The sequence below is a fragment of the Ixodes scapularis genome, unplaced genomic scaffold, assembly GCF_016920785.2.
Source record: "Ixodes scapularis isolate PalLabHiFi unplaced genomic scaffold, ASM1692078v2 PGA_scaffold11__112_contigs__length_91849675, whole genome shotgun sequence".
Lineage (NCBI taxonomy): Eukaryota > Metazoa > Arthropoda > Arachnida > Ixodida > Ixodidae > Ixodes > Ixodes scapularis.
This window is the reverse complement of record NW_024609837.1, coordinates 23,216,638-23,243,589: the sequence shown is the minus strand read 5'-3', so window position 1 is coordinate 23,243,589 and position 26,952 is coordinate 23,216,638. Positions and strand designations below refer to the sequence as shown.

The following is a 26,952-nucleotide window of genomic DNA, read 5'->3' as shown; positions in this document are numbered from 1 at the left end:
ATATAATCGAAGTTGTGGGTCATCAAAGGACACACTCAATATTAAAAATAGAAAAGAAATATGATACCCATTTTTCGTGTCTTCTAAAATGCCGCAAATATGTCGATTGAAGAAACAAAATGTTGCACAGCCACGTGACTTCCTCCAACTCTCTCCTCTCTATTTTTTCTTTCTGTTTCCAGTTTCCAGTCTAGTTTCGATTTCGAGCAGTTGCGTTTTTTGACTTTGTTAAAAATATATCTGACGCTGTAGCAAAATATTGATTGGGTATTCTTTTGACACCATAATAAATTGCCTGGCACAAAATAAAACAAAAATTTTGGGGAGTGTCATTGTTCAGAGGTTTTTAGCGTTCCGTCTCGTGACATACCTTTCCTTAATCGCACAAGGTTTGTATTCGGAAATACGCAAACTAACTTAATTTGCGTGCTGAAGAAATTTAAATATTTTGAGTTTAAATATTTCTGAAATGTCAAAAATGCTTCAAGGCTTCTTCCTGCCACCACTCTCAGGAGTCTGGGAGCAAGCGTCTCAAAGCAATTGGCTGTACAGATTTTACCGACGTGCTAACGCAAGGCTAGTGAACTCCTTAGGAGGCCTCTTATGCACTGAAACAAACAATATTGTTTTTACTCAAAAGTGTTTTATGTATTAAGTTATGGAGACACCACCCAGGTATTTACTGCTGTCACATTATTGCTAAGAAAAACAGTTGTACCAAAATCAGAGGCCTGACACTAAAGAATGCAACTCCGGAAGTCAGTTGGGCTGTATCAGCCCTCGCAGGTGTGTTAAAAAAAACCTCTATGTTATATGTGACCTCAGTGGTCATAAAAATTGACAATTTACACCACTTTTAGTGATGGAAGTGTGCAATAGATGGCTTTATATTTCTAAAATGTACCTAATTGTTTATCATTACGCAATACAGTTGCATGCCCCCCCCCCCAGATCTTTTTTCGGTGACACTTATCTCTCTACTCCCACATGCCATACCCCACTGCCACCTCGCCTCCCAAACACTTTCGACGCCACTGCCCATTCTAATATCCCATATAATGTTGAGGTTGCATGGCCGACGTGTGATTTAGGCATGCGACAGCTTACCTTTCACTGCATTATCAGAAAAGAAGACTGGAGCGAGGCTAGCACGCGTGCTACAAGCGAGGCTAGCACGCGTGCAAGCACCTCGCTTGTTCCTTTGATGTAGGGTACGCAGATGCGCGAGGTTGAGCGTGGCTGCGTACAGGCTTGTGGTTGCTGGTGTCTGCGATCTCGAGCTTGACGACGGGCAACGCGTTGGATGAAGGTGCTCGTGTATCCGTTCTTTTTCAGATCAGCACAGACGGTTTTTCTTCCTTTCTTCTGTCATCCCCAGACGAGCATATAGCCAAAGAAGGAATCAGCGTGGCCCACAAGCCGATTTCCACGCTTGGATTACTCATGCCCCGCCCAAAAGATCGCCCTCCGAAAGAAAAAACGCAGGGCGTGGTTTACAAGATCCCTTGTGCAGATTGTCCAGCCACTTACATCGGCGAGACAAAGAATTTTAATGAAAGAATACGCCAACACAAAAACGACGTCCGCAAGCTCGACCACGAGCGCAGCGCAGTCGCTGAGCACTGCGAAGTCAAAGACCACCGGATTGACTTCGACAACACCAGCATTATCGACGCAGAGTCTAACAACCGACATAGGCTTTTAATCGAGTCCTGGCATATTCAAACGACGCCAGGCAACATAAATAGGTGCCTTGGCGCTTTACCAACAGTGTATGTGAACGGGCTTCGCCATATTTATGAAAGAAGAAGATCGAGAAATGCGCCAGATCCCTGAGAGAAGAAAAAAGAAGACCGAAAAACGCCGCACCTCGACGGCCACGGTCGCCCCTGACGAAGAACCGAGTCGGTTCGAACCGTAAAGCTCCTACATGTCTAGGAATTGGTTGGTTGCCATATTTTAATTGTTGTATTTCCCAACCAGAGATTTCTCTCAAATATTTAGTTTCAACTGCTACAACCTACTTGCAGTGCAGCGGCCGATGGGTCGGTGAGCCCGTGTCGTCCGCGTTAATGGCTCTTAATTACAAAAGCGCAAGGGACAAGGACAGGACAAAGAATGAACAACTAACCAACTAGCCCAACAGTTAATTTTAATTAAGTTAATGGCTCCTCTGACTCTAGAATACGTACCAGCAACGATGTTTTTGCGAAGCTTGTCCTATTCTGATAGAGCACTTTGAGGAGATGAGTACAGCAGCGTCACAAAATCCGCGCCATTGCGTGCGTCGTTTTTTTCCTGAGCTTGAATTGGCTTGGATTGTGTCAGCTGATATATCGCTTCTCCCAAGCCTATCCGTAGCCGAAGCTAGCCGAAGCGCGTTTTGCAGCATTTTTGAGTCGAGTTGACTGTTGTTCATTGCATCGTTCGCTCGTGTAGGTGATTGACGTCGTTAATCCTGGTATAAGAGTGTTCACTTCACAGCTTTGTAGACTGGTAAGCCCATTTTCTTTCTCCCACTCGTTCACGAAGCGGTTGTAACTTTCAGCACAACGACGAATGTTTGTAGGCTTCGCTTTCCACCAGCAAGGTGATTACAACGGACAATATTTAGATTGAAAGTCAGTTCTGTCAATAGGCCACAAAATAGAATTATTCGCGGGTGCAATTTGATTGGCCATATTTGTATTGTGCTTCGTGTGTTAACAGCGAGGTTGGGCTGTGCCCATTTCACACCCAATTCTGATTGTGCTACGTGACGAATAGATCCCCGCCTCTTCCGATTTGATTTATGGTGAATTCCACGTTTTGGGAGCGCGCCGGGATCGGCTTTTCTGGATCCCGATCGCGGCGGCGGCGGGCGATCGGGATCGAGACGAACGTGTTCCACTGGTTGTTTTGGATTAGCTCCCGCTCTAGATCTCGATCTGAATCCGAAAAAAGTCGCTCCGCTGATTTCGTTGGATTCAACCGGAAACCAGCCGGGCAAGCACTCGGCGCACACACGTGACTTCCTTTCTCTCGGGGCATCTCGCCTGATATCGCCCATCCAAGGAGGATAAAAGGGTAGGAGAGGGCATGACGCCAGCCGCGTAGCCTACACAAGCCATGCTCCCTTGACGCCTCACCTCTTTCTCATTTTCCTCCTTCTCTCCTAACTTACCAGGCCAACGTGACCACATCACGTGACCGTAGCTAGCCTTCGTCTAGCTATGGGGTACTAGAATACACCGCAGTCTAGCCTTCGATCTGATAAAACCTACCGATTGGAGCGCGCGCAAGCCTGCAAGAAGTCCTTCTACAACCAACCATCCATCTCACACAGGACATGTCATGCGCACCAATTGCCAGAGAGATCTACGGTCACGTTGGCCACGACATCGTTTAAACTTCTGAGTAAAGCTATACGCACTCCGGCGTGCACTTCGGACGGAATTGGCTATACGCACTCCGCTAATCTCGTATAAAACAAATGGTCACGTGTTTTCTGAGCGATGGCATAGCATAGGGGTTTAGGTGTCCGCTTTATACGCAAATGGACGCAGGTTTGATCCGTGTGGGCCTACTTTTTTTTCTTTTATTTTTTCGAAGATTTTGTTTTGTCGGGGCATTTGGCAATATTTACGACATTTCTTTTTTTACGAATACCACTGAAAAGAAACAAATGAATCTTGTTGACGAAACTTTGCAGAAGTAAATGGTATGAGACTTCCTTTCCGGAGGTCCGATCGGGGATAGCGAGGCTTGAGTTGGTGGCTGGGCGCCGCGAAGCGGCGTGTTCTGGTTAAGTTTTGTAATTAGCAGCGGCGTGAACGCAGGCGGGAGGCTGTGTTAACGAGCTCCCCAGTGACACACGCGCCGTTCGAAAAGGGTGGCCCGAACGGTATGAGCTCTCCGCGGAGTGCGTATAGCCATTTCCGCCCGAAGTGCACTGCGGAGTGCGTATAGCTTTACTCTAAACTTTTTATTACTAGGCTTCACCAATATTGCAACGTGCCCCCTCCTAGTACTTCTAACCTTCTTGCGCCCACCTCGCCTCAGAAGAATTCGTAATGGCCGCTCGGGAGATGCCGCCTGTGCCGCCCGCCTTACTGCTGCTGCTGCTGCTTGACGACAGTTCGTCGTCAAGTTGCTCGAGCAGCTTCCGGCATTCCGGCAATCTTTGCTAGAAGCTCCTGAGCCATTCCTGCCACTCGTGCGTCGAACACTGTTAGCGCCGCGATTGCAAAAACGTCTTCGAAACAACCGTGGCGGCAGCGGAAAGGGGATTCCCGGGCAGGTGAATGACGGGAAGGCATCCGCCGATCCTGGAGCAGTTGTCATATTCCGCTGGGGATCTGTAGGCGGCGCAACCCCGTTCGGATTGTGTGCTCCATTCCGGATCTGGTCAGCTGATCCCGGCGCGCTCCAAAACGCCCAGTGGAATTCGCCATTAGACACATGCAGGCGTTGGCACTCAGTTCGTCCATTTATGTTTCATGTACAGATAGTTTCGTCGACCCTACGACCTTTCATCGATAGTTTGTTTCATGACAGACTTTGCAACAATTCGTCGGACGTGTCTTGTCGCCAGCATCCGATTGGTAGCCTCGTTTGCCAAACCCGACGAAGGAGAGAGGGATGTATGCGCGTGGTGTGGACTGGTTGGAAATGTAGGATTAGTGATTAGGGCTCGCAGGTTTGTTTTTCCGTATCGGAATTCACTGGATGAGTCCGCTTTAGTTCCAATATGCGAATAATCATATCTACATAAAAAAGAAGCAAAAAATTGTACACGAAACGTTGCAGGAGCACGTGTCCACGAAACACCGCAGTGTCGACGAAACGTGTCCATGGAAAGTTGTCCACGAAACAGGCACATAGCCAGGGGGGGGGGGGCCCACCGAAGACAAAATGCTGTATGAGGCGGAGGGGGGAGAGGAGGTGCCAGCAAAATGGAAGATTTCGGGGGGTGGGGCGGGCGGGCGGGCGGCTTGGGCCCCATGGTCCCCCCCCCCCCCCCCCCCCCCCTGGCTACGTGCCTGCCACGAAACATATTTCCATGAAACGTGTTTTGACGAAACTATACTACCTACGTGACATGACATTGAACACCGATATCCACCATTGTGATGGTTTACTCGATGACCCTTCGCAGCGAGAGCAATGGTAAACTGCGACACGCTCTGCTGCTGTAGCAATTACTACATATCTTATCATCCGATCGTATCGTCAGCATGCCCCGCTAGACAGAGCAGTTGTCAAGTTAGAGAAAGTGTACGAGCGGCAGGAAAGGGAGGCGACCGCGGATTACCAAGCTTGCGGGACGCATTTCGTAGCAGCGAGCGAGGGCACTTTTCTACCATTGTTTACGTTTGCGCATGCCTTTGCTTCGACTTTTGCCGTTCGTGGTGTAGATGCCTTTTGCCTTTCCACGCTTCGAGTGCACCTTCGGGGCTTGTTGCTGAATACGGGCGAGTGTCTCGCCGCGAGCCCGGCCGGACCGCGATCGGTCGGTGGCAGCCCCCGTGTGCAAGCTCGCCAGGACGCCGTTGCCGGGGCTTCGGTTTGTGGCGTCCGGGAGACGGTAACCTTTGCAAGGAGCGAAAGTAGGCAAGTGAGCCGGTTAGGAAACATCATAATATAAACCCTGAGACAATGAGAGTTGTCTTTTCTGTTATTTAATTTATCCTTGTCTTAGGGTTTAGATTATGACGGTAACCTTGCATTCTTTACCAGTACTTCACAAAATCGTAACAATCTTTCTGCAGGCGACTACTGGAGCCGCTTATCAAATTTTAGAATGTGCCATTAAACTTTTTTTTTCTTCGTAACAACAGTTTTTTGCGTTAAAACTTTGTTAATGGCATATCGAAACTCACTGCTCATAGCACAATCGCACCAATGCCGAAAAATTCCGCACATACTGGCTGAATGTCATCATCGTGAGCTCGGCACATTTTTCCAAGTTCACATGGAACACAACTAGGTAGCTCTGTTCAGAATATGCTGCATGTCAGTGCATCCTACACCTTGGTAAGCACATCGGCGCGTTGTGAAATCAACCACCAGTATGGTGGAGGGCCCCGTCCTTACCTAGCATGATGTTACTTGCAAGGCATATATAGAAGCAGACAGAGGTGCTTTGCGTTTGCGTTAGAGTTGCGTGCTCCGCACGCGCATCGTCACTTTGCACCAAGCCAAGACTGCAATTTTAGGCTCCGCGCACGTGCGGTGTTAAACACTCAACGTTAACTCAAACACACTATTATTTATTTACGGATGGATGATTACACTAGCACAGGTTGCCTCCTATGCATCTTTTAAGTACATATTCAACATGCAATACATGCATATATCAGGCAAACACTTGCATAATCCTAACTCGAATGAGTTCAGCTCATTGCAGCTGACAGCTTTGTTGGGCAGAGCTTTTCATTCAATAATTGCTCTACAAAAAAAGGAATACTTGAAAACATCATTTTTATAATGTTAGGAGCAATCGCCTTTATGCAAGTGGTTCTCTGGGACCGTGATGTTGAAGGTTGCAGGTACAACTGAGGATCAACCTTCGTCATTCCGTTTGCAATGCAAAAGAGTTTATTTAGTCTTGTGATTTGTCTTCGCTTGGCCAAATAATCAAGTTGTGCCACTTGTCTCAGTGCTGAAACAGAATCTCTGCGGTTGTATTGCACAAATTCTGTTTCAGCTTCCGTTCGCTCGTATGTGCACTAAAGAACTCACTACTCTTTCACTGGTTTCTAATGCCAATGAAACGCGTTGCAGTGAGCAGACGGTGCAAGCGGGTAGACGTTACTCTGAAGGTGAGATTGGCAAAACGACGGAGCGTAAAATTGAAAGAAACAACATATTTGGAAAATTTTGTAAAAAAAAAAAAAAAAATCTGTTTTTATTTTTTTGAAGAAGGGGGGGGGGGGGGGGGGGGGAGGGGAGGCGAGGCAATTTTGGAAGTTTCACCGCTTGCCAAATGTCCCGATTTCGATAGCACCATATGCTTTACCCACAGTTCTTGTAATTTTACATGCATTTCTCAGATTAGCTAGAATGTTTTAATTGATTTTAGGCTATTTTTATTTTATAACTTAAATAAGAATGCTGCAATTGGCACCAGCGATAAGTTGCACAGTCTTGATTGCCTTACTTGTTTGCACATTTGAAATTAGAAAATAAGCAACAAATTATATTAGAGCTTGAAAAGACTACATACTAAAATATCTTAATTATTAGTAGAAATTGCGGTAATGTAGGTCCTTAAAAAACGCCACGATCACGACAATACACCATTTAACCATAATAGTCTCCAGAAAGGTTTAATTGTGTTTTCTTTTTAGAGCTCTGACATCATTATCAAGATAGACAAAGAGTCAAACACTAGATGTAATATAAAGTCCTATGTGTCACACGTTGCTTTAGAAACAGACACACACTTCAGCTGTCTGACTCGGATTCCGTTTTCCGGTTTTTGTAGTGAGAATAGCGTCTAATTTTTATGTTTCGTTAACATATTTTGAACTCTTCACCCTTGGCGATATCTTATAAACTTTGGTTTGATTTAGTATTTTTGTGCTGGGAATATAGTTAAATCATTTACTCATCTAAATACGCAAGAACCCATTAAAAGGCCCGCAGTTCATGATTTCACTTGACAATTATCGGAGCGAGGAAAGGCAGCAAGTACACAAATATCAGCGCCAACTTTTTTCAACAAATACAATATTCTATGTTACCTCTAAGGTGTATGAAAGACCCTGTTTTTGAAGGGACACGGAACTCTTCAAAATATTTGGAAGTGCCTGGGTCGCACACGTATGTTGCAAAGTAAGGTTTCCGGAAACAACTTGTTTAGCTCAATAATCACGCCGTGGGGAATCCGAAATTAACACCTATACCGAGAAAGTAAATTCAAATTAGGGTTAGTACCGGTTTCGTTCGAGAATTAAGATGTGCCTCCTGGCACAAATATTATGCTGAGCACCGTTTTTGTTTTCGGGAGAAAGAGGTGACCTGTGCTCATAACACCCTAGCTTCTTGATAAGCAGGAATAATTTGTATCGCTCAGTGAAGCCAGCACGCACACTAGAGAAGCTCCGCAACTGGTATACCGGCACATATCTTTGACCCTCACTATAACCGCCGTTTTGATAAACGAGTGGCGCCACCTATAGTGAGTTGGAGTCTCGAATAGATGCCTTGCATTGACGTCAACTTGTAAGCTCTCAAGCAACCACAAGAGAAAAAGGGAAGGAGGAACTCTCTTTTCACCGGGACTCTCCTTTGTGTGTCCCCAGACTTGCTCAGAATTCGCTATTCTCCCTCTAGAAGTTTATAGAAGATTAACCAGTCACTTAAAATTTGTATGAAAGCATCTTCCCCCTCTCTCTCTTCAGTTGTGCAAAATGAATGACATAGCGTTTGTGCAAGGCATGTATCGGTAATTGACTGAGAAATGTGGTGTTTGAAAAATAGGAACTGTTGAGAAGTCTTTGGTAAAACAGTTAAATTACTTCTTACTAAGAATATTTATTTCAGTTGTTCCCATGAGCTCTTGGGCAAAAAACCAGTATGCACAGCAGAAACTTTTTTAAGTGAAGTGGGGCTCATAAAATTGAATGGAATGTAATAAACATTTATAAGAGCCTTAAACAAGCAGTCACACTTTGGCATGACCTGCATGAAATTTAATAGTATTGTATTGTGGAGTGTAGATTCATTAAAAATAAAGAAAAATTCAGATGATTTTTTTTTTGTTTTTGCATATGAAGGAGTCTAATTTAATCAAATGTTTTGCACAGTTTTGGTTGAGCTTGAATGGAATTAGTCGATTGTTTCCCTTGTTTTGTGATTTTTTCATTGAACAAAGTGTTAGAAAGTAGCAATTTTATTTTACCAAATACCAGATATACAAAAGTTCTCTGCTTACGAAGTTCGGTAACTGATACTAGTTTTTTCGTGAAAAAGATAGGAATGGAAAAAACAATAAAACAATATTTTAATTTATTTTATTATAAATTGATAACGATTCCATTAAACTTTATGAACCATACTTGAGTTCTGTATATTTTAGAACTCACCTTATTAGTTCCACATTCAACGTCTTGCGCCACTCTAAAGGGGCACTAAACCATTTTCTGCAATAGTTTATTTATGGTCATAACTCAATCTATGAGCTCTAAGCATCTTACAAAAGAAGATTACATTAGTATGGGGGTCAATTTTTCTATTATTTCTATTATTAAGATTTATTATTTCTATTATTAGATCTCAAAAGAAACAATTTGATGTTAAAGAAATGAGGGACGCAAAAATAACTATATATTTGTCTCCTAAACAAGCATAATGGATATCACCTAGAACATCAGTTTGCAATGAGTTCAACCAAATTTATTGAACAATAATCTATGGTCATCTGATCTGTTGTTTTTAATTTCACAGCATTCCATGCCTGCCATCAACGGAACAGGCAACGGTTCCCAACTGGAAATGGCATCCTTCAGGGTTGCCGGGTGCTCCGACGCCCTCGACTGGAGGCCAATGCTGTTCCAAGAACCCATCATTGCGCAGAGAGCCTGTGCCCTGTGCGGCGTCGTGTACAAGAAAGCAGTCAGGCTTCCCTGCGTACACACACTGTGCACAAAGTGCCATGCTGAGTGCGTCGAACGAGGAAGCGCTTGTCCCGTCGACCAGAAACCGTTCTGCGAAGATGACGTTGAAGAGCTGGACGTCTCTCCCAAGTATCTCCTGAACCGTACGGTGGGTTGCCGCAACCTCTCTGCGACTGTTTTCGATTGAAGTGTCTCCTTATTTTCATTTGCCAACTCTCAATACAACCGGAATCGCTTTAGAGTGATGGAAGTGCCGGAAATGAAAGTCTGTTGCATCGTGCACCCAAGAAACTAAGAATTGTGCCACACCTGCACCGATAGGTTTAAGCAAAGTGAAATATAAAAGTATTTTATTATTGGTTGATTTTAATTTTCAGAGTAGTAGAAGGAAAGGAAATTAATATGATTTGACAGCTTCTTGTCTACTCACCGTATAGTTTTTTTTTTTCATCTTAGGTCGGAGGAGTACAGTCGAAGGCTCAGACACATACACCCCACAAACACACATACTAAAAAGTTCAAGTTACAGGGAAGTCGCTGCGCGTGATTGGTTTGTGGCCCCCAGGTCAGCGTGTCCCCCTTCCCTTCCTGTGTGCCCAAGATGAAGAGTTCTAGAATTTTAAAAAAGCTCAGTCTTAGCAGCCTTATACAACACTAAGTATGTACAGCTGGACTGCTTTTTTGACATATAGACATGTCCAGTGACCCTTTTTTCCTTTTTTTCCTTTACAAAGAATTTGGAACCGGAATCAAAACGAAAACCATAACCGAACTGTTATTTTTAGCCAAACCGGAACTGAGCCGAACCGAAATCTTCGCCGCCATTTTGGAACTGAACCGGAAAAATATATAACGGTGACCGGTTCAAAACGGGTCGTGGTAATTTTTTTTTTTTTTTTTTTTTTTTACAAAATGAGCAATTGAGAAGTAAAAATTGCTGGCTGTATTTCTATGTAGTGATCAAACTGTCATATACCGAATTACAAGGTATGTGAAATAGTGGGTTTTCGTGGTGCTTTTGTATTGGCTGTACAATTTATCATGTGTAACGTGGTCATGTGACGTCATGGTGTCAAAACATGCTGTCACACAATGTCGGGTCACGTGGCCCCGAGACATAGTCACGTGACTCACCATGTCAAGTCGACTTAAAGGGGCCTTGCAAGGACCTTTTTACTGGTTTTTAATTTGCACTGAACCTGAGCGCACTGAACGTAGTAATTTAGTGAAACTTTTCTTTTCTCGAAATTCCCTTTATTTTAAAAGTTATACGCAAATTAAAATTGCAAAAACAAGCAAAAAATAATCTCCCTCATGACGTCCTTGGTTGCTTGAGAGTGGCCGTGAACTAGAGCAGGGGTAGTGAGCTTATCGAGCGCTCACGGCTGCCGCACTCCCTGTCGACGGCGCGAGAGGGCGCCACTATAGCATGTCCTGCATAGGGAGGCTCTAGTGAGGGTGGGCGCAACTCAAAACCTGGAGAGCGTTTGCAATTTAATGGCGGTGCCTGAGGGAGAGGATTCGAGAAAGGATATGCGCCAGTGTTGCCTGCACGAGAGCAAGCGCCCGCTCTGTTGCAACTCTGTTGCTCCATGCGCCTTTCCTCCTCTCGCCTCCCATTGCAAGCAACGAGCGCCTTGGCGCAGCCTCTCTCGCTTCCTCCTCGCTCCGAGAATTGCAAACGTCGAGCGGAGAAAGCAGGGTTGCCAGACAAGCAGCAACGTCCAAGATGGCGGAATTTACCATTTTTCGCGTTAAAAAAATACTTAACCTATCGCAACAAAACTGGTGGCTATGGAAAAGTAATCATTTATACCTTGTGTAAATTATTCAAGCACCTTAATGGGCTTTTATGACCTGAGTTAGGAAAGAAAACGACCCTTAGCCCCATAGACTCCCAGCAAAATTTAGCAATTAAATGGCGTCCATGCCGCGTGATCGCCGATCTAGCAGTTGCACCCACCCTTACTTGAGCCTCCCTAGTCCTGCATAGGCTGTATGCAGCCAGAGAGGCTCTCATCGCATTTGCTGCGCGATTAAATACTAATTCGGCATGACACTTCATTGGCCACAAACAACAGCAAACACGGGGTAAAGATCAGTTTAGAATGGGAGCCACTTTCCGCTGCCATACCGTGAAACGGCCAAACCGCAAGACAAAGCTTCTCGCCGAAGGCCTTCGGATCGCTCGGAGCCGGTTGGATCCTCCTGCCCATATGACCGCAGCGCTGCCGCGTACATCCGGGACCTTGCCGTGTCGGCGTCTGATCCCACTACTCCTTTCTAGTATGCACCGCCTTTTCCGCCGCTTGGTGGCGGGTGTGTCGACGGCTCATTTTTTGTTTTCGTACTTTATAAACTACATTTGTTTCTTTTCTGATCTAAAATACTGAACAAAAACTACTTTTATAAATAATTTAAACGGTTCGCGCCACCTATATTTTGTATGTCTACTAAAAAGAAGCTTTTAGCGGCTATGACTAGTAGTATGCCAAGGACCAAAGACATCACATTTTGTGCGCTTTCGGTACTGCGGGTCGCCCTCGTCGGTAGAGGAGGTATCCGCGTCGTCCGGTTAAAATACGACGCACTGATATTTAGTTACTCTCCCCGTGGCCGCTGGCTTGCCCGAACCCCAAGAGACGTGGAAACAGCAAAAAAGGTAGACGCTTAAATATGATTGCAGGACCCCTTTAAACTGAGAATATTACTAAAGTCCATACAACTCAAGAAGGTAGGGTGAGGGAAAGGAAGGCCGTGGAAAAGGAAGCAGGTTGAACGCTGGAAAGAGGAGGAGGTTTCCCCTTTTCTTCTCCAGCGTTCGGTCTGCTTCTTCCTCCCCGACCTTCCTTTTCCTCGCCCTACCTTCTTGAGTTGCAACGGACTATAAGCCGCATTTACATGAATGCGCATAGACTCCAGTCATACTTCGAATGAAGCCGACGTGGCAACATTTACATGAATGCACACCAAATCCTACGAGAAAGTGGCGCCACGCCGTGTCAAAGCTCAAAGTTAGAGTTGCGTTTCTGGTAGCGGCCGCACCACGCGACCACATTTTTCAGTGCATCGCACGTGAATGCCTTTCAACGCTTTCGGAATGTTAAAGATTGTGGCCGCTGTCTTCGATGCCATGCAAGAAGTTACGAGTTGGAAGAAACGTCAAAACTCTAGCGTTATAGGCTCCGGGTCGGGCCGCTGGGCCACTCTGGATCGGAGGCGACGTGCGTGTGCACAGCCTGGTGAGCGAGATTGTTTCTAACCGCTGTAAGGACGCCACCGCGCATCGCCTCGCCAAGCATTGTGAACTGCGACCGCACGCCCAGGTAGGAGCTGCTCGTTCTGCCCTACCATGGAGTGCTCGGAGCTCTCGGCGTCGTTTGTGCTTGCACCGAAGCCTCTATGGACTCCCTCGGATGCGCAAGTTGTACTTAGCAAGGCTTGGACGAGGGCCGCCCTCTCCGAGCAGCTCAGTGATATTCCGCTCATTTAGTTTTGTTTCTCCTCGGGGAAAAACTGGGGACAGCCACACGGGACTGCTATCCGCTGCCGCCGCCGACAGGGTTTGCCGCCGCCATGTTCTCAGCTGTTCTCCCGCAGCACGCGCCTTCCCATAATCCTCCCCGTTCCGAAATGCGATGCGACCTTCGTTTACATGGGTTGAATGAATGCGTATTCGGCGTCTCGATCCATCTCTGTCCAGCGACTTGAATGCGATGCGCGTCCCTAGCGCATTATGCCGTTTACATGACCGCATTGAATGTGACGATTGGATTCGATGCGACTAAGTTGCATTTATGTAAACGTGGCTATAGATGTGTTAGCGTTGTTGACACCATGAAGTCACATCCCATCACGACTTCTCACCGCGAGACTTCGTGACATATTCGATTGTCATGAGCCCGAGTCGAGAGCTTGGGTTCTTGACGATCGGCATTGCAAACATTCGTGTTGGCTAGTGTTTAATCAATCAAATATGAGAATAGCCGAGCTTTAATAATGTCTAAAGCTCAAGCTTTAACAATGTCTAAAGCTCAACCCATGCTTTATTCTTTGCCATCCCCAACGCATGACTATGTTGAACGCTGGCGGTATACAATTAGCGTCAGATTGAATCGCTGCTTGTTTTATAATACCAAGTTGAGGAGGGGAAAGCTTTTTTTTTTCCTTTATTTTTTCTGCATCTACCATTGAGCGGAGAGGAAAACTAATGGGTGTTTTTGCAAGCTATCAACGGTCAGGGATTAGCTCTTAGCGGTATTTACTGAAAGTATAAAAATTGCTGCATGAACCATTTTACATGTACACATCATTGAGGCACACAAACATGTTTTCGTTGTGGCTGAACTGTCTGAGAAAGTTGTCCTGGATAATAGAAGCAATGAAAAGACTAAATATGGCTTATTAATCTTACGGTAAATAAAACTACAAGTGTGTACGGTAGGGATACCTGCAAAGAAAGATTCTAGTGGCCTTAGGCAGACAGCCGCATGTTGGCAGACGCTCAAATTCTTACAGTTTTGTTTAAACTCCAGTTTTTGGGTGCAAAATAAAAGAAACGGAGGTTTACTGTTCACAAATGATACAAATATACTTTTCGAATTGGCACCCCCAAATGGACGAGGGAGTCCCTCAGACCAGACAGTGTGATCCCGCGAAACTACAGTCAAATCTGGTTAATTCATACTCGAGGGGGATCGAAAATTTGTTTGAATACAGCAAAGTTTGAATTACCGGGAGTTTCCTCCTATAGAGACACATAGGATGGGACCTGCATGTTAGTTTGAATTATTCGCAAGTTTGCGGAGAATTCAAATATGTTTGTAGTTCGCTTGCAAAATTAGTCCTGCCAGAAAGCGCGTTTTCCTGGTGCCAGACGCTCGCGCCGTTCCTCACGATGCTGCACCAAGCAAGAATTATTTTATTTTCTCAGTACATGAATTGCACTGAGCACTAACCATCTGCAGCTGGCATTTTGCACCGTGGGATTTGATTTTCTCAGCAAAAAGAAATCTCTGATCATTAGCACATGGTGCAATGTCACATGCGAACATTGTTAAACAGTTCAGTTTTCTGGTGAATTGTGATGTTCTCAACACAATACTCTGTTTCACTTTAACTGTGAGCGTAGCAGAATCTAGAAGAGCAAGCTCCGGGCTTTCAGTGTCTTTGCCAAGTATGTGCGCTCTTGCAGTGCAAGCACTGGTCAGGACGACACCGGTACTTTAGGCGACCTATCTGACTGATAATCTTTAGATTCAGGTAAAATATATGCGACTGAGGTAAAAAAATAGATGTTGAGCCATATATGCTAATCTAGCTTCTTTTGCTGTTTCATAGAAATTAAATAACGCAATTTATATTTCTTACGTGAAAATGAAAGTCAATTCTGTGAATGAAAAAAAGCTATACAGTTACACGTTTGTACCTGTAACTGTGTAACTGTATGTGTATATGCGAAAAATATATTCTATATTTAGCAGTTCAAATTGGTTCGAACCGTTATTTTTGCTCCCCGGAACTGAGCCGGAGCTAAACCCTGAACCGGAACCTAACCGATAAAAATTTCGGTTCGACACTGGTCACGGGCAGTGGCTGGCTAGCAGACCACGGATTCATTTTCGCTTAGCAATCAAAGAAATGTTTGGCTGCTTGGTGTTATTCGTTGTAGTCTATGCTGAAAGAACATGTGCAGAAGGATATTAAACGCTATGATGTCGTGCTTTTGATGCTGTCTTATTGGTCACTCCCATTGGCTTATTCTGTCGGCTGCACTTTGACTTAAAGGGACCATGAAATGACCTTTTTACTTTTGCCGAATAACTTTTACATTAAACCGTCAATGTTCACTGAACGTCAAGCAGGCATCCGTTTTCGTTTCGGTTTATTAACTTCTACACGACACATTATTGAAATATCGAGTTTTTCTTCCTCTCCAACTCACCGCTAACAAGCCGTGGCGTAATTTTGACGGTCGTGACGTGCTCCGTCACTGGAATCGTAAGTGCTCTCGGCGGTAGGAGAATGGGAGTGTAGCGGAGAGCGGGCTGTGTGCCGGTAGGTTTTACCACAGGGTTTTACGGCTCTGATCGTGCCAATGCCACCGACACATTTTCTGAATCTGCCCCTCTCATTACCGAGAGTCATGGACACATCGCAGCTGAGCAAAATTCAATTATGTGCTGTGCTACAGCGACAGCGTGCGACTGGTCCCATATGCCGGTACGAAGCGCTTCAGGTTGTCAGCACTACAGTCGCTTCTCCGCCGTCACCAGTTTCCGTGGTATCTCTAAAAAAGAAGGGGACGCGCTGGCCCTCACTGGTGTAGCAGAAAATGCACAGTTTTCTATGGGCTCAAGCTTTATTAACTTTTATTTTGTCAGGATAGGCTCGCAGGGTAGGGTGGATGAAAAAAGACAAGAAAACGATGCAGTGCATTGTCTTGGATGATCACGACTTTAATGATAGTACAAATCTAGCCACATGCCTTTTCTATGATTGCAGAAGACAATGTAACCTTAGCAGAGATATAGCAACATGGAAATATGATTTCGTGATCACATAGACGTTGCGATCGTTCAAAGAATGCTAACATTAATTACTTTTCTCAGGTGACGAAGACTTGTCAAAATTCGCATTCTTCATATATGCCTTTAAATGCAGTACGCACCAGTAATATCTTGCACTTGATCACAAGCATGGAATACGCAAAATAGGAAATCCGGGCAATGTTCGAGGACACAGATGCTAAGGAAGCACCACTGTAGTCGAAGTAAACAAAGACAATGGCACGAGCGTTTCTGCTGTCTTGAAGGTGCCGCTACAACATAACCCCACGAGTAGATGAATCTTCCCTTCTTGGACGTGCTGGGTTATCATTGCGACACACGACCAGAATTCAGTCAAGGATCGCTATGCAAAGCGATGACCTTCCACCACGTCGATTATCACCACCAACGCCACGTTTTTCAGCAGCTGGGCAACTATGCGCTGGCACAGTCTGATATTTCTCTTGCTTCGTTTACCACACGATAGATGGCACATAGCTCCGAGCATTATAATATTTGACAATTTCCGTCACATCGCTAATTATTCAACAAAATGTGGATCAGAATAATCTATCGCAAAACTTTTAAGAAACATTCGCCGGCAATTTATTGTTTATGATCGCGGCACTGGTGAGGTAGGCTCTGATCCAATAGGCGATCTGGATTTGGCTGACGTGCTGTGGCACTGCTGATGCATTGCAGTGAAAAGGCAGAGAGCTTTTGTAGGAAAGAAGGTGTAAAAAAGCCCGAATTCCTTTCAAGAGTTCTATAGCGAAAAAGATTTTTTAGCTCTCTACTTTTCTGTTTTGGTTTCTTTTCACACCTTTTACGACATGCAGTGCATAAAATTAGATTTCAAAATCGTTTCATGGTGCCTCTAAGGTGAAAGAAAGCACACATTGCTCATAACTGCGCTGGCCTCATTATCGTCTGAATTTCCAGACGATGTCGGCAATATTGCCGCGCGCAAGGCTGAGAAAGCAACGCTCGGTCACGGCCCTCCAGAAAGTTCCCGTTTATTCATGTACCGCACGTAACTTCTCTCATTTATCCCTGCTTTTGTTTTCTAGAAAGTGCGTGTTCATTCTCGCCCCGATCACGCGACGCTCGAACCGCTTTCGCCGAATCTTCGAGATAGCGGCGCACTCTAGATAAGAGGCCGCCCGCGACCTTGTCGAGTCAGTCTCGCCCTAGCGCTCGATTCCGCTGACACGCCGACTTCGACGCCCGCGACGCTCTGCTTTCTTCTGTTTCCTTCTTTATTTGTTTGGCACAAGTTCGCCACATTAAACGTTTATTTCTTTCTGTTTATTTCCTGTTTTTTGTTTGGTCACCACCCGTGACATTTTGGTGGAGGTGCGGGGTACCGCATGCCCCTGCCGCGTACCCCTCCGAAGGCCCGCAGTGCAAGTCCGACGCCTAGCCCTCGAAGAACCGACGAAAGCACTTCCGAGATCCGGTTCAGTCGTCGCACCCAAGGTCTACACCCGGAATTCGGACCTCTACCGCCCAAGACTAACCAGCCAACGAGGCCAACAATGGACAGCCAGTCGTCCCAGAACCCGTCCACCGCCAGCGTCGTATACCTGCCCGTCGCCCCACGCAACCCGACGCCGTTCCATGGTGAGGCCCATGAGGATGTGGAGGATTGGCTACAGCATTACGAACGAGTGGCCCGCCATAACCAGTGGACACCAGAGCAGTGCCTTCAGAACGTCTACTTCGCTCTGGAAGGCACGGCGCGCACCTGGTTCGAGAACCACGAAGCGTCGATTTCTACGTGGGAAGAGCTCCAGGCCGAGCTGCGACGCACCTTTGCCAACCAGCAGCGACGACAGCGTGCCGAAGAACTCCTCCAAGCAAGACACCAAGGGCCAAACGAGAGCGTCACAAGCTTCGTCGAAGACGTTCTCCGCCTCATGAACCGCGCCGATCCAAACGCTCCCGAAGAGAAAACGTTGCGGGTCCTAATGCGCGGCGTCAAAGAAAACATCTTCGGGGGCCTCGTGCGGAGCCCGCCTACGACTGTCCAGGGTTTCATTACTGAGGCCACCAACATCGAACGTGCCCTTCACGCACGGGCCTCACACTACCAGAGACTTCCCGGCTTCGCTGCCCTCTCGCCGTCCAGCTGCAGCATCCCGGACATCCGCGACATCATCCGCGACGTCGTCCGGGAAGAACTCAGGAAGTTGCTGCCTGCTGCCAACCAGCCGGCTTCGCTGTCGATAGCCGAAGTGGTGCGCGAAGAAGTTCAGCGCGCAATTCAACCGGAGACTCCTGCCAGCGTGGCCGCAGCCGATGAGCCGACGCTGAGCTACGCCGCCATGGCCCGACGACCGCCGCAAGCTTCCCGCCAAGCCACGGCGCCAGCCCGAAGAGACGCCCCAACGCCGCAGTACCCCCGACGGCCGGAAGATCAGGCGCACGTTCCCCCAGAGCGACCTGCGCCGAGGAAGACAGACGTCTGGAGGACGGCCGACCGACGCCCGCTGTGTTACCACTGCGGGGAAGCTGACCATGTGTACCGCCGATGCCCATACCGACGACTCGGGCTGCGCGGATTCCATCCAAGCGACCCGCGCCCCCGGTATGGTGAACGCCCTCGGGAGATCGACGAGTACCTGCGACGACCCCAGTCCCCCGAGCCTGCGTCACGCCGAGAGTTCCGGTCGCCGTCACCACGACGTCCAGCTTCGCCGATGCACCGACCCCGACGTGAAAGCCTGTCACCCCTCGCTCCACGCCGGGGAAACTAGGCGCGGCAACCCCTGGAGGTGGAGTTGCCGAAGACGACCGACGCCAAGATCCTCCACGAACGTCGGAGGGCCCCCACTCGAACGCTACCGGAGACCGAAACGACGCTCCTGAAACGGTGTCCAACAACCTAAACGTAATCATCGACGGCCACGACGCATCGGCACTCGTGGACACCGGAGCAGACTACTCAGTTTTGAGTGGGAGGCTCTCCCGCCGCCTTCGAAAAGTCACGACGCCGTGGGATGGACCTCAAATACGAACCGCCGGTGGGCACCTCATCACACCAGTCGGGCGATGCACCGCTCGCGTCGAGATCCACGGTGAGACGTGCCCTGTAAAGTTCGTCGTTCTGCAAGACTGTTCGAGGGACGTCATCCTCGGAATGGACTTCCTCTGCGAGTATGGCGCCGTCATCGACCTCGGAGCAAACCGGTTGACGCTGCGAAAGCCTGTTTCACCACCGGAGGAACCCAAAGCGACGTCATCTGCGGTCCGAGTCCTCGCCAGCCACGTGAACTTACCGCCGCGGTCGAGTGTTTTCGTACCCGTCGGGATCACCGAAGATTTCTGCGGCGAAGTTCTGCTCGAAGGAAGCCTCCAGTTGCTTCTGGGAAGAGGAATAGGCGTCGCAAGAGGAGTTGCTGAACTTCAGGATGGCCGCACTGTGGTCCTCGTCACGAACTTCCGAAATGAAGCGCAACACCTCACAAAAGGTGCAGCCGTGGGCCAGGTCGAGGAACTCCAAAACTCCGCCGCTGTCGCCGCCATTACTGACGAATTCTCGCCACCTCAGCAAGACAGTGCGTCGCCAGCGCAGCTCGACATTGACCCTAAACTCCCGGGCCCGAAACGACGACAGTTGATTAACCTTCTCGCCGAATACCGCGACTGCTTTGCCACGTCGTCGAAGGTGCGCCAAACCACCGTTGCGAAGCACCGCATCGTTACCGAGGACGACGCGCGCCCGGTGCATCGATCGCCATACAGAGTCTCCGTTAAAGAAAGGCAGGCGATCCAGGAGCAAGTTCAAGAAATGCTGAACGACGACATAATTCAACCTTCAAGCAGTCCTTGGGCCTCTCCAGTCGTACTGGTTAAGAAGAAAGACGGGACGCTTAGGTTCTGTGTAGACTACCGGCAGCTGAACACGGTGACGAAGAAAGACGTCTACCCACTCCCCCGCATCGACGACACTCTAGACCGGCTGCGCCACTCTCGATATTTCTCATCGATGGACCTGAAGAGCGGCTACTGGCAGATCGAAGTCGACGAAAGGGACCGAGAAAAGACAGCCTTCGTCACGCCGGATGGACTGTACGAGTTCAAAGTGATGCCCTTCGGACTGTGCACGGCGCCAGCAACTTTCCAACGTGTCATGGACACCGTACTGGCAGGACTAAAGTGGCAGAGCTGTCTCGTCTACCTCGACGACGTCGTCGTGTTTTCCAGCGACTTCGACGAGCACTTGCGACGACTCCGAGCAGTTCTCCAAGCCATACGGACCGCCGGACTCACCCTGAAGCCGTCAAAGTGTCGGTTCGCTTATGACGAACTGAAGTTCCTCGGCCACGTGGTTAGTAACGAAGGTGTCCGCCCAGACCCCGAGAAGACTCGTGCCGTCGCAGCATTTCCAGCGCCAAGAGACAAGAAGGCCGTCCGAAGGTTCCTTGGGCTATGTGCCTACTATCGGCGCTTCGTTCGAGATTTCGCAAGAATTTCCGCACCGCTCGCACACCTCACGAAGGACGCCGAGAAGTTCGAATGGGCCGATGAACAGCAGCAGGCATTTGACGAGCTGAAGCGACGACTACAGACTCCTCCTGTTCTTGGACATTTCGACCAGGATGCGGAAACCGAGATTCACACGGACGCAAGTAACGCAGGGCTTGGCGCGGTTTTGGTTCAAGTACAAGAAGGCACCGAGCGAGTCATCGCCTACGCAAGTCGGACATTGACCAAGGCGGAGAGAAATTACTCCACGACTGAGAAAGAATGCCTTGCGGTCGTCTGGGCAATCACGAAGTTTCGTCCGTACTTATACGGGAGCCCGTTCCGGGTAGTCACGGACCACCACTCGCTCTGCTGGCTTGCGAACCTCAAGGACCCGTCAGGACGCCTCGCGCGGTGGAGTCTCCGACTACAAGAGTTCAACATGACCGTCGTCTACAAGTCAGGCCGCAAGCACAGCGACGCCGACTGCCTGTCCAGAGCTCCCGTCGCAACACCTTCCGGCAGCAGCGACGACGATGACGACGAGTGTTTTCTGGGCGCAGTGAACATCGACGACATGGCCCGGCGTCAACGAGACGATCCTGAGCTGCGCGCACTAATAGAGCACCTGGAAGGGCGCGGGAGTGCGATGCCACGTGTTTTTTCACGAGCGCTGCCGACCTTCGCCATTAGACAAAATGTACTCTACAAAGAGAACTTCGGGAACAACAACTCGCCATGGCTGCTGGTAATCCCGACCGACCTTCGGGAGGAGATCTTTCAAGCCTGCCACGACGACCCGACGTCCGGACACCTTGGTTACAGCCGGACCCTGGCACGTATTCGTGAAAAGTATTACTGGCCCAAGCTCCCCAAAACCGTCCACCTGTACACGCGATCATGTCATGAATGCCAGCGACGAAAGAAACCTCCGACGAGGCCGGCCGGACTCTTGCAGTCAATTCCTCCGCCAACAGCACCCTTCCAGCAGATCGGAATGGATCTACTTGGCCCTTTTCCGCCGTCGACGTCGGGAAATCGCTGGATCATCGTCGCCACAGATTATCTTACGCGGTATGCCGAAACGAAAGCCCTTCCTTCCGGAACTGCTGTGGAAGTTGCCAAGTTTTTCATTGAATCCATCGTCCTCCGGCACGGCGCTCCCGAAGTCCTGATCTCAGACCGTGGATCATCATTCATGGCCCAGCTGACGCAAGAAGTCCTTCGTCTCAGCCACACCAGCCATCGCCGCACCACAGCGTACCACCCGCAGACCAACGGGCTGACGGAGCGACTCAACAAGACAATCGCCGATATGATCTCTATGTACGTCGACGTAGAGCACAAGACGTGGGACGAGGTGCTGCCCTACGTCACGTTCGCCTACAATACGGCGGTTCAAGAGACCACTGGATTCACCCCTTTCCAGCTGGTACATGGTCGGAAGGTAACGACCATGCTGGACGCCATGCTGCCCCATGAGCCATCTGACAACGAGAGCGACGACGCCCAGGCGGTTGCTCAACGCGCCGAAGAAGTTCGCCAGCTCGCCCGACTCCTGATTCAAGACCAGCAACGCGTCGACGCCGGCCGCTACAACCTTCGTCGCAGGGACGTCCACTTCCAGCCCGGAGATAGGGTGTGGGTATGGACGCCCATCCGTCGCCGCGGCCTCAGTGAGAAACTGCTGAAACGGTACTTTGGACCATACAAGGTACTTCGTCGCCTCGGCGAACTGAACTACGAGGTGATGCCCGACGGAACACGAACATCGTCACGCCGCCCACCACGACCTGAGGTCGTCCACGTCGTGCGCCTGAAGCCGTACTACGCTCGATAGGACTGTGGACCTTTTGTGCTCCAAAAGACTCTTTAGTTTATTGTTCTTTTTTATTTTGATTTGTTTTACACTGCATCGGGGCGATGCACTTTTAAAGGGGGGAGTAATGCCGCGCGCAAGGCTGAGAAAGCAACGCTCGGTCACGGCCCTCCAGAAAGTTCCCGTTTATTCATGTACCGCACGTAACTTCTCTCATTTATCCCTGCTTTTGTTTTCTAGAAAGTGCGTGTTCATTCTCGCCCCGATCACGCGACGCTCGAACCGCTTTCGCCGAATCTTCGAGATAGCGGCGCACTCTAGATAAGAGGCCGCCCGCGACCTTGTCGAGTCAGTCTCGCCCTAGCGCTCGATTCCGCTGACACGCCGACTTCGACGCCCGCGACGCTCTGCTTTCTTCTGTTTCCTTCTTTATTTGTTTGGCACAAGTTCGCCACATTAAACGTTTATTTCTTTCTGTTTATTTCCTGTTTTTTGTTTGGTCACCACCCGTGACAATATCAGGACCTAAAAGTCACGAAAAAAATTGGCAAAATAGTGGGATGTATTTTGTATCCCGATGGTATCACTTGATTATCGTGTCTGCCGAGGCTACACTGCACCGTGACACTCGTGCTGCTTGCGCCAACCTTTGAATGGATAAATACACTCAAACTCCTTCAATCGGGTGGCGGCTTGCGCCACCTAGCCAAAGCCTTCACTGCCTCTCCCCAGCGCATGGCAGTGAAAGGCAATGAAGTGGCTGATTTCGGGGAGAGTCTGGGTTAGAGCAGTAGGGTGGGAAATTATGCTGTCTACTATTCAAGTTGAGCCCCTTCGGTCTTGATTGTGGGTTGACTTCTAATTTTAAAAGGCTCTGCGGAGGAAGAGGAACAAACATGGCGGTCTTGTTTGAATAAATACGGTAGTCAACCTGGTTCCCATGCAGCTGCCTACCTAAAGACCAGCGAACTTGACTGCACTTTGGTTGGTGGCTCGGGAGCAAAGCACCGGCTTACGGATCTCCAAGTGGCGGGTGTGAATGACTGAGGCATATGGGCATATGGCGGAGAAGGTGCCGTGTCACTGAACTTTCAGTTGCACGTCAAAAGATCCCCAGGTGGTAGAAATTAATCCTCAGCCCTCCACTGGTTCGTGCCAGATGCCCTTCGTTGGTTTGGATTGTAAAAACCCCCAATATTTGATTCTGACTACACTCTGGTTCCAACGCCACGAACTAGCAGTGTCACGAGTGTAGGTCCCATGGTATTGGGGTGGTTGTTTTTGAAGTTTATGATGTTAAAGGCTCATTTTTATTTATAGACATTTTGACAAATTTGCCAGTTTTTGCAGGCATAAGAATAGATATTTACAGGCTAAATAAATTATCAAGTGCAAAAGGGGGAGGGGGTGGGAGGCTTTATCTCAACTGAAGTGTTGCAATTAGATTAATTTTTCGACCGTTTTATTTCATACCCATTGTATATGGAACCTACCCTCACCAGAGGCTGATTTCTAAAAAGCAGGCTCTCTGTTCCCTTTGGGGCCCTATGTATTCTTATTACAAAATATGCTTCGGTATAAAAGAGGAACCCTCAATCATTATCAAAGATTAACTTGAACATTGATGCCATCACTTTTTTTATTTTCAAGCGATATGCTAACAGGTGTTGGCACCAAGCATGTGCTCCAAAAGCGTCACGAGCTCCTCCAAGGCAATATTTTGCCCGCTACAAAACCTGCTATAGAGGATCAGATGTGTCTTCCATCACTGTCTTTAATGGGACAGGTTGTGCCCACTGCTTGAGTTAAGAATTTAGTGGGGGGAAGAGAGAGCAACAGTACACAACAACAATGATGACACCTGAAGTAGGCCTGGTTGTTACCTACAGGTCTGATGTCAACAGCATTTGCACAGTGTTTCTACTGTTCTTCATCTATGATGTGAAAACTGAACCAAGCTTGTACATTTCTGGCATATACATTGTGTGATGACACACATTTTTTGGCATACTTCATATATTTTTCCATCCTTTCCAGGTTGCCTGCTGGAATGCACCTAAAGGCTGCAACTTCATTGGCACTGCAGCCAGCCTGTTGGACCACTACAAGGAGTGCGGCTTCAGCGTCGTGCCTTGCTGCCTGTGCCGCTCTTCAGTGTTTCAGTGTGACATTTTGGAGCACTTCAAGAGTGGATGCAGCATTCGCGGAGCAAAGTGTGTGCCTCCCGACAACCTTGCCACAGGAGACCTCAAGGACGTCGGCAGTGCTTGTCTCGAGATGAAGAGAGCCACGGGAAAGATCTCCGAGGACCTCATGTCGCTGCAGACCAGCCTGAACCGGTGCAGCGAAGACGTCAGGGCGGAGGGTGCAAGATGCAAGGGCCAATTGGAGGCTGAGGCTTCCAAGCTTGCTGAACAGCTCAACAGCCTTAACACTGTCTGCACCACTGGTTTTGCCAAAGAACTGCAGGTTCTTCAGGCAGCGATGGCAGACTACAAAGACCATGTGAGCAAGCAGCTGCGTTTGCGAAGCAGTTGTAAGCCTGTGAGGGTCCACTGGTTCATTGAGGGGTGGGCAGACCTAAAGAAGAAAGCACTTGAGGTGGGGTTGCATTCGTTAAATAGTCCCACAATGACCATTTACGGTTATAGTGTCTCCCAAGTTTTTAAACTTTGTCTAAAGGAAGGTAACGACCGGATTGGGTGCTTCATGCGGATACACCCCGGGAAACAGGACCTGGAGCTGGAATGGCCCTTTCGCAAGGTTTACAGGGTTGGTGTCATTCACCCCAAAGACCAATCAAATGTGATTTCATGCACGGTAAATCCTGGTAACGGTGAAGATGAACACCAGCAATGCTACCTGAGGCCCAAAGAAAACCCAAATGTTGCATGTGGAGCAGACCTGACAACAGCCGAGAAGCTTGAAACGGGTGGGTTTGTACAAAGCAATACGCTCCACGTGTTCTTAGAGGTAGAGCCCTAATCTCTCCATATTTGCCATACCCTAATTAGGGTTAAGCAGGTACTGGTTTGTTTAGCTTTGCAACATGAACTTTTAACTTTTTTGAGAGCCCGCTATAGGAAAAGCATTGTGACTGTTTTACTTTCCTTGTGCGTAACATTACAGTGTGCTGTTTAGAAAAATGTTGCTTTGTGAGGTGGTGTTTTAACTTGAATTAACCATGTTAGTTTTGTGAGATCTCCAATATTTTTTTCAACTAGTTGAGAGCCTGCAAGAGATACTTCTGTGTCAATACTTTTATTGTTGCATTTGCTATCAATTTGGATTGTGAGTAGTGAACATCCCTTAGGCCTGCTTACATCTGTTTGCTTTTTTGTATTTTATTTTGGTTTTAGTTTTGATTGCAGACTAATCAGCTTTTGGACTTTACAGCTAATTTAGAATGCAAACAGTCAGGAGCGATATTTTAGTTATGCTTGTATAAATGTTGTTTCTTTTGATGGGAACTTCATTTTTTATAAATTCAGCTTTCGCTTTGACTGTATCCAGTTGAGTTTTTTAGTTGTTCAACTTCATAGTGCTGTATGGTGTTTCGATTAAGGGTTACAGTCAAACTTGTTTATAACGAACAGCAGGAAACGCTATGATCAGTTCGATATAGCAAGTAATTTGATATAGCAAAAAACATTTACGACAAACTTCCACGATACGTTCGTTGTAAGTGAAGAGCTTCTCTTTCTTTCTCATCTCTTCGCTTCCGCCTTTTGACAACGCACTGAAAAGTTTTTTTTTGCATGCGTGTAGTTTTTTTTTAGCTTATTTCTCCTTTCGAATAGCTTCTCTTCGTGGGCAACGGTTTTGTGATGAAAAAATATTTCTTTTGCGCGTGCATGCAGAGTGTATTTTTTAGCTTTCTCCCCTTCTGAATCACTTCTCTTTGCTCAATTTTGTTTGCAACTTGAGCTTTTGTCATTTTCTTTCTTTTTTACATTTTTTTTTTTCTTGGGGGGGGGGGGGGGAGGCTAGAAGACGGTTGTTTGTGCGTTTTTGGAAGCCTTCCAGGGGGAAAAAAAGTTCATAGGCAATATGTTGTTCGTTATAAAAAGCACTTTTTACATGCATTTTTATTTAAATTTTTTGTGAGTTCGATATCGACAATAATTCGCTGTACGTGGGTTCGTTCTAAACGGGTTTCACTGTATTTCAGACACATGTTTAGAAAATCGTGCACTGTGTACAACAGAATATACTCATTACTACTCAATACATCTTTTTCTATCTTCCATTGCACTATCTCACTTTCTGAAATATAGCAACTCTCAATGTATTTACCCCACTTGAAATTATAAAAAAATGAGAACAATGGATAGAAACAAAACTGACGCCTGTTTATCGAGACCAATTGATAAATACTGAAATTCACTGTTTCTTAAGACTGTCCAATGACGTGCAGTAGAGCTCTGCTCGGGGCTGTGCCAACTCGGAGACCCAGCCCACGATTCGGGCCTGGTCCGATTTTCGGGTCTTGGCCGGGTCTGGGCACTGGAAT

At 47.7% G+C, this 26,952-nt stretch overlaps 1 protein-coding gene across 1 annotated transcript; it reads left to right on the top strand.

Moving 5' to 3' along the window:
* Positions 1-2,376: 2,376 nt before the first annotated feature.
* On the top strand, positions 2,377-25,632 carry LOC115332514. The gene is made up of 3 exons (XM_040216460.3): positions 2,377-2,496; positions 9,433-9,750; positions 24,477-25,632. The coding sequence occupies exons 2-3, from the start codon at positions 9,439-9,441 to the stop codon at positions 25,422-25,424; spliced, it is 1,260 nt and encodes a 419-aa protein (XP_040072394.1). The 5' UTR covers positions 2,377-2,496; positions 9,433-9,438; the 3' UTR covers positions 25,425-25,632.
* Positions 25,633-26,952: the final 1,320 nt, after the last annotated feature.

Coding starts and splice junctions, on each gene's coding strand:
- LOC115332514 (XM_040216460.3), top strand. CDS start 9,439: ATGCCTGCCATCAACGGAACAGGCAACGGTTCCCAACTGGAAATGGCA. Junction 9,751..24,476: donor AGTATCTCCTGAACCGTACG/GTGGGTTGCCGC, acceptor CATCCTTTCCAG/GTTGCCTGCTGGAATGCACC.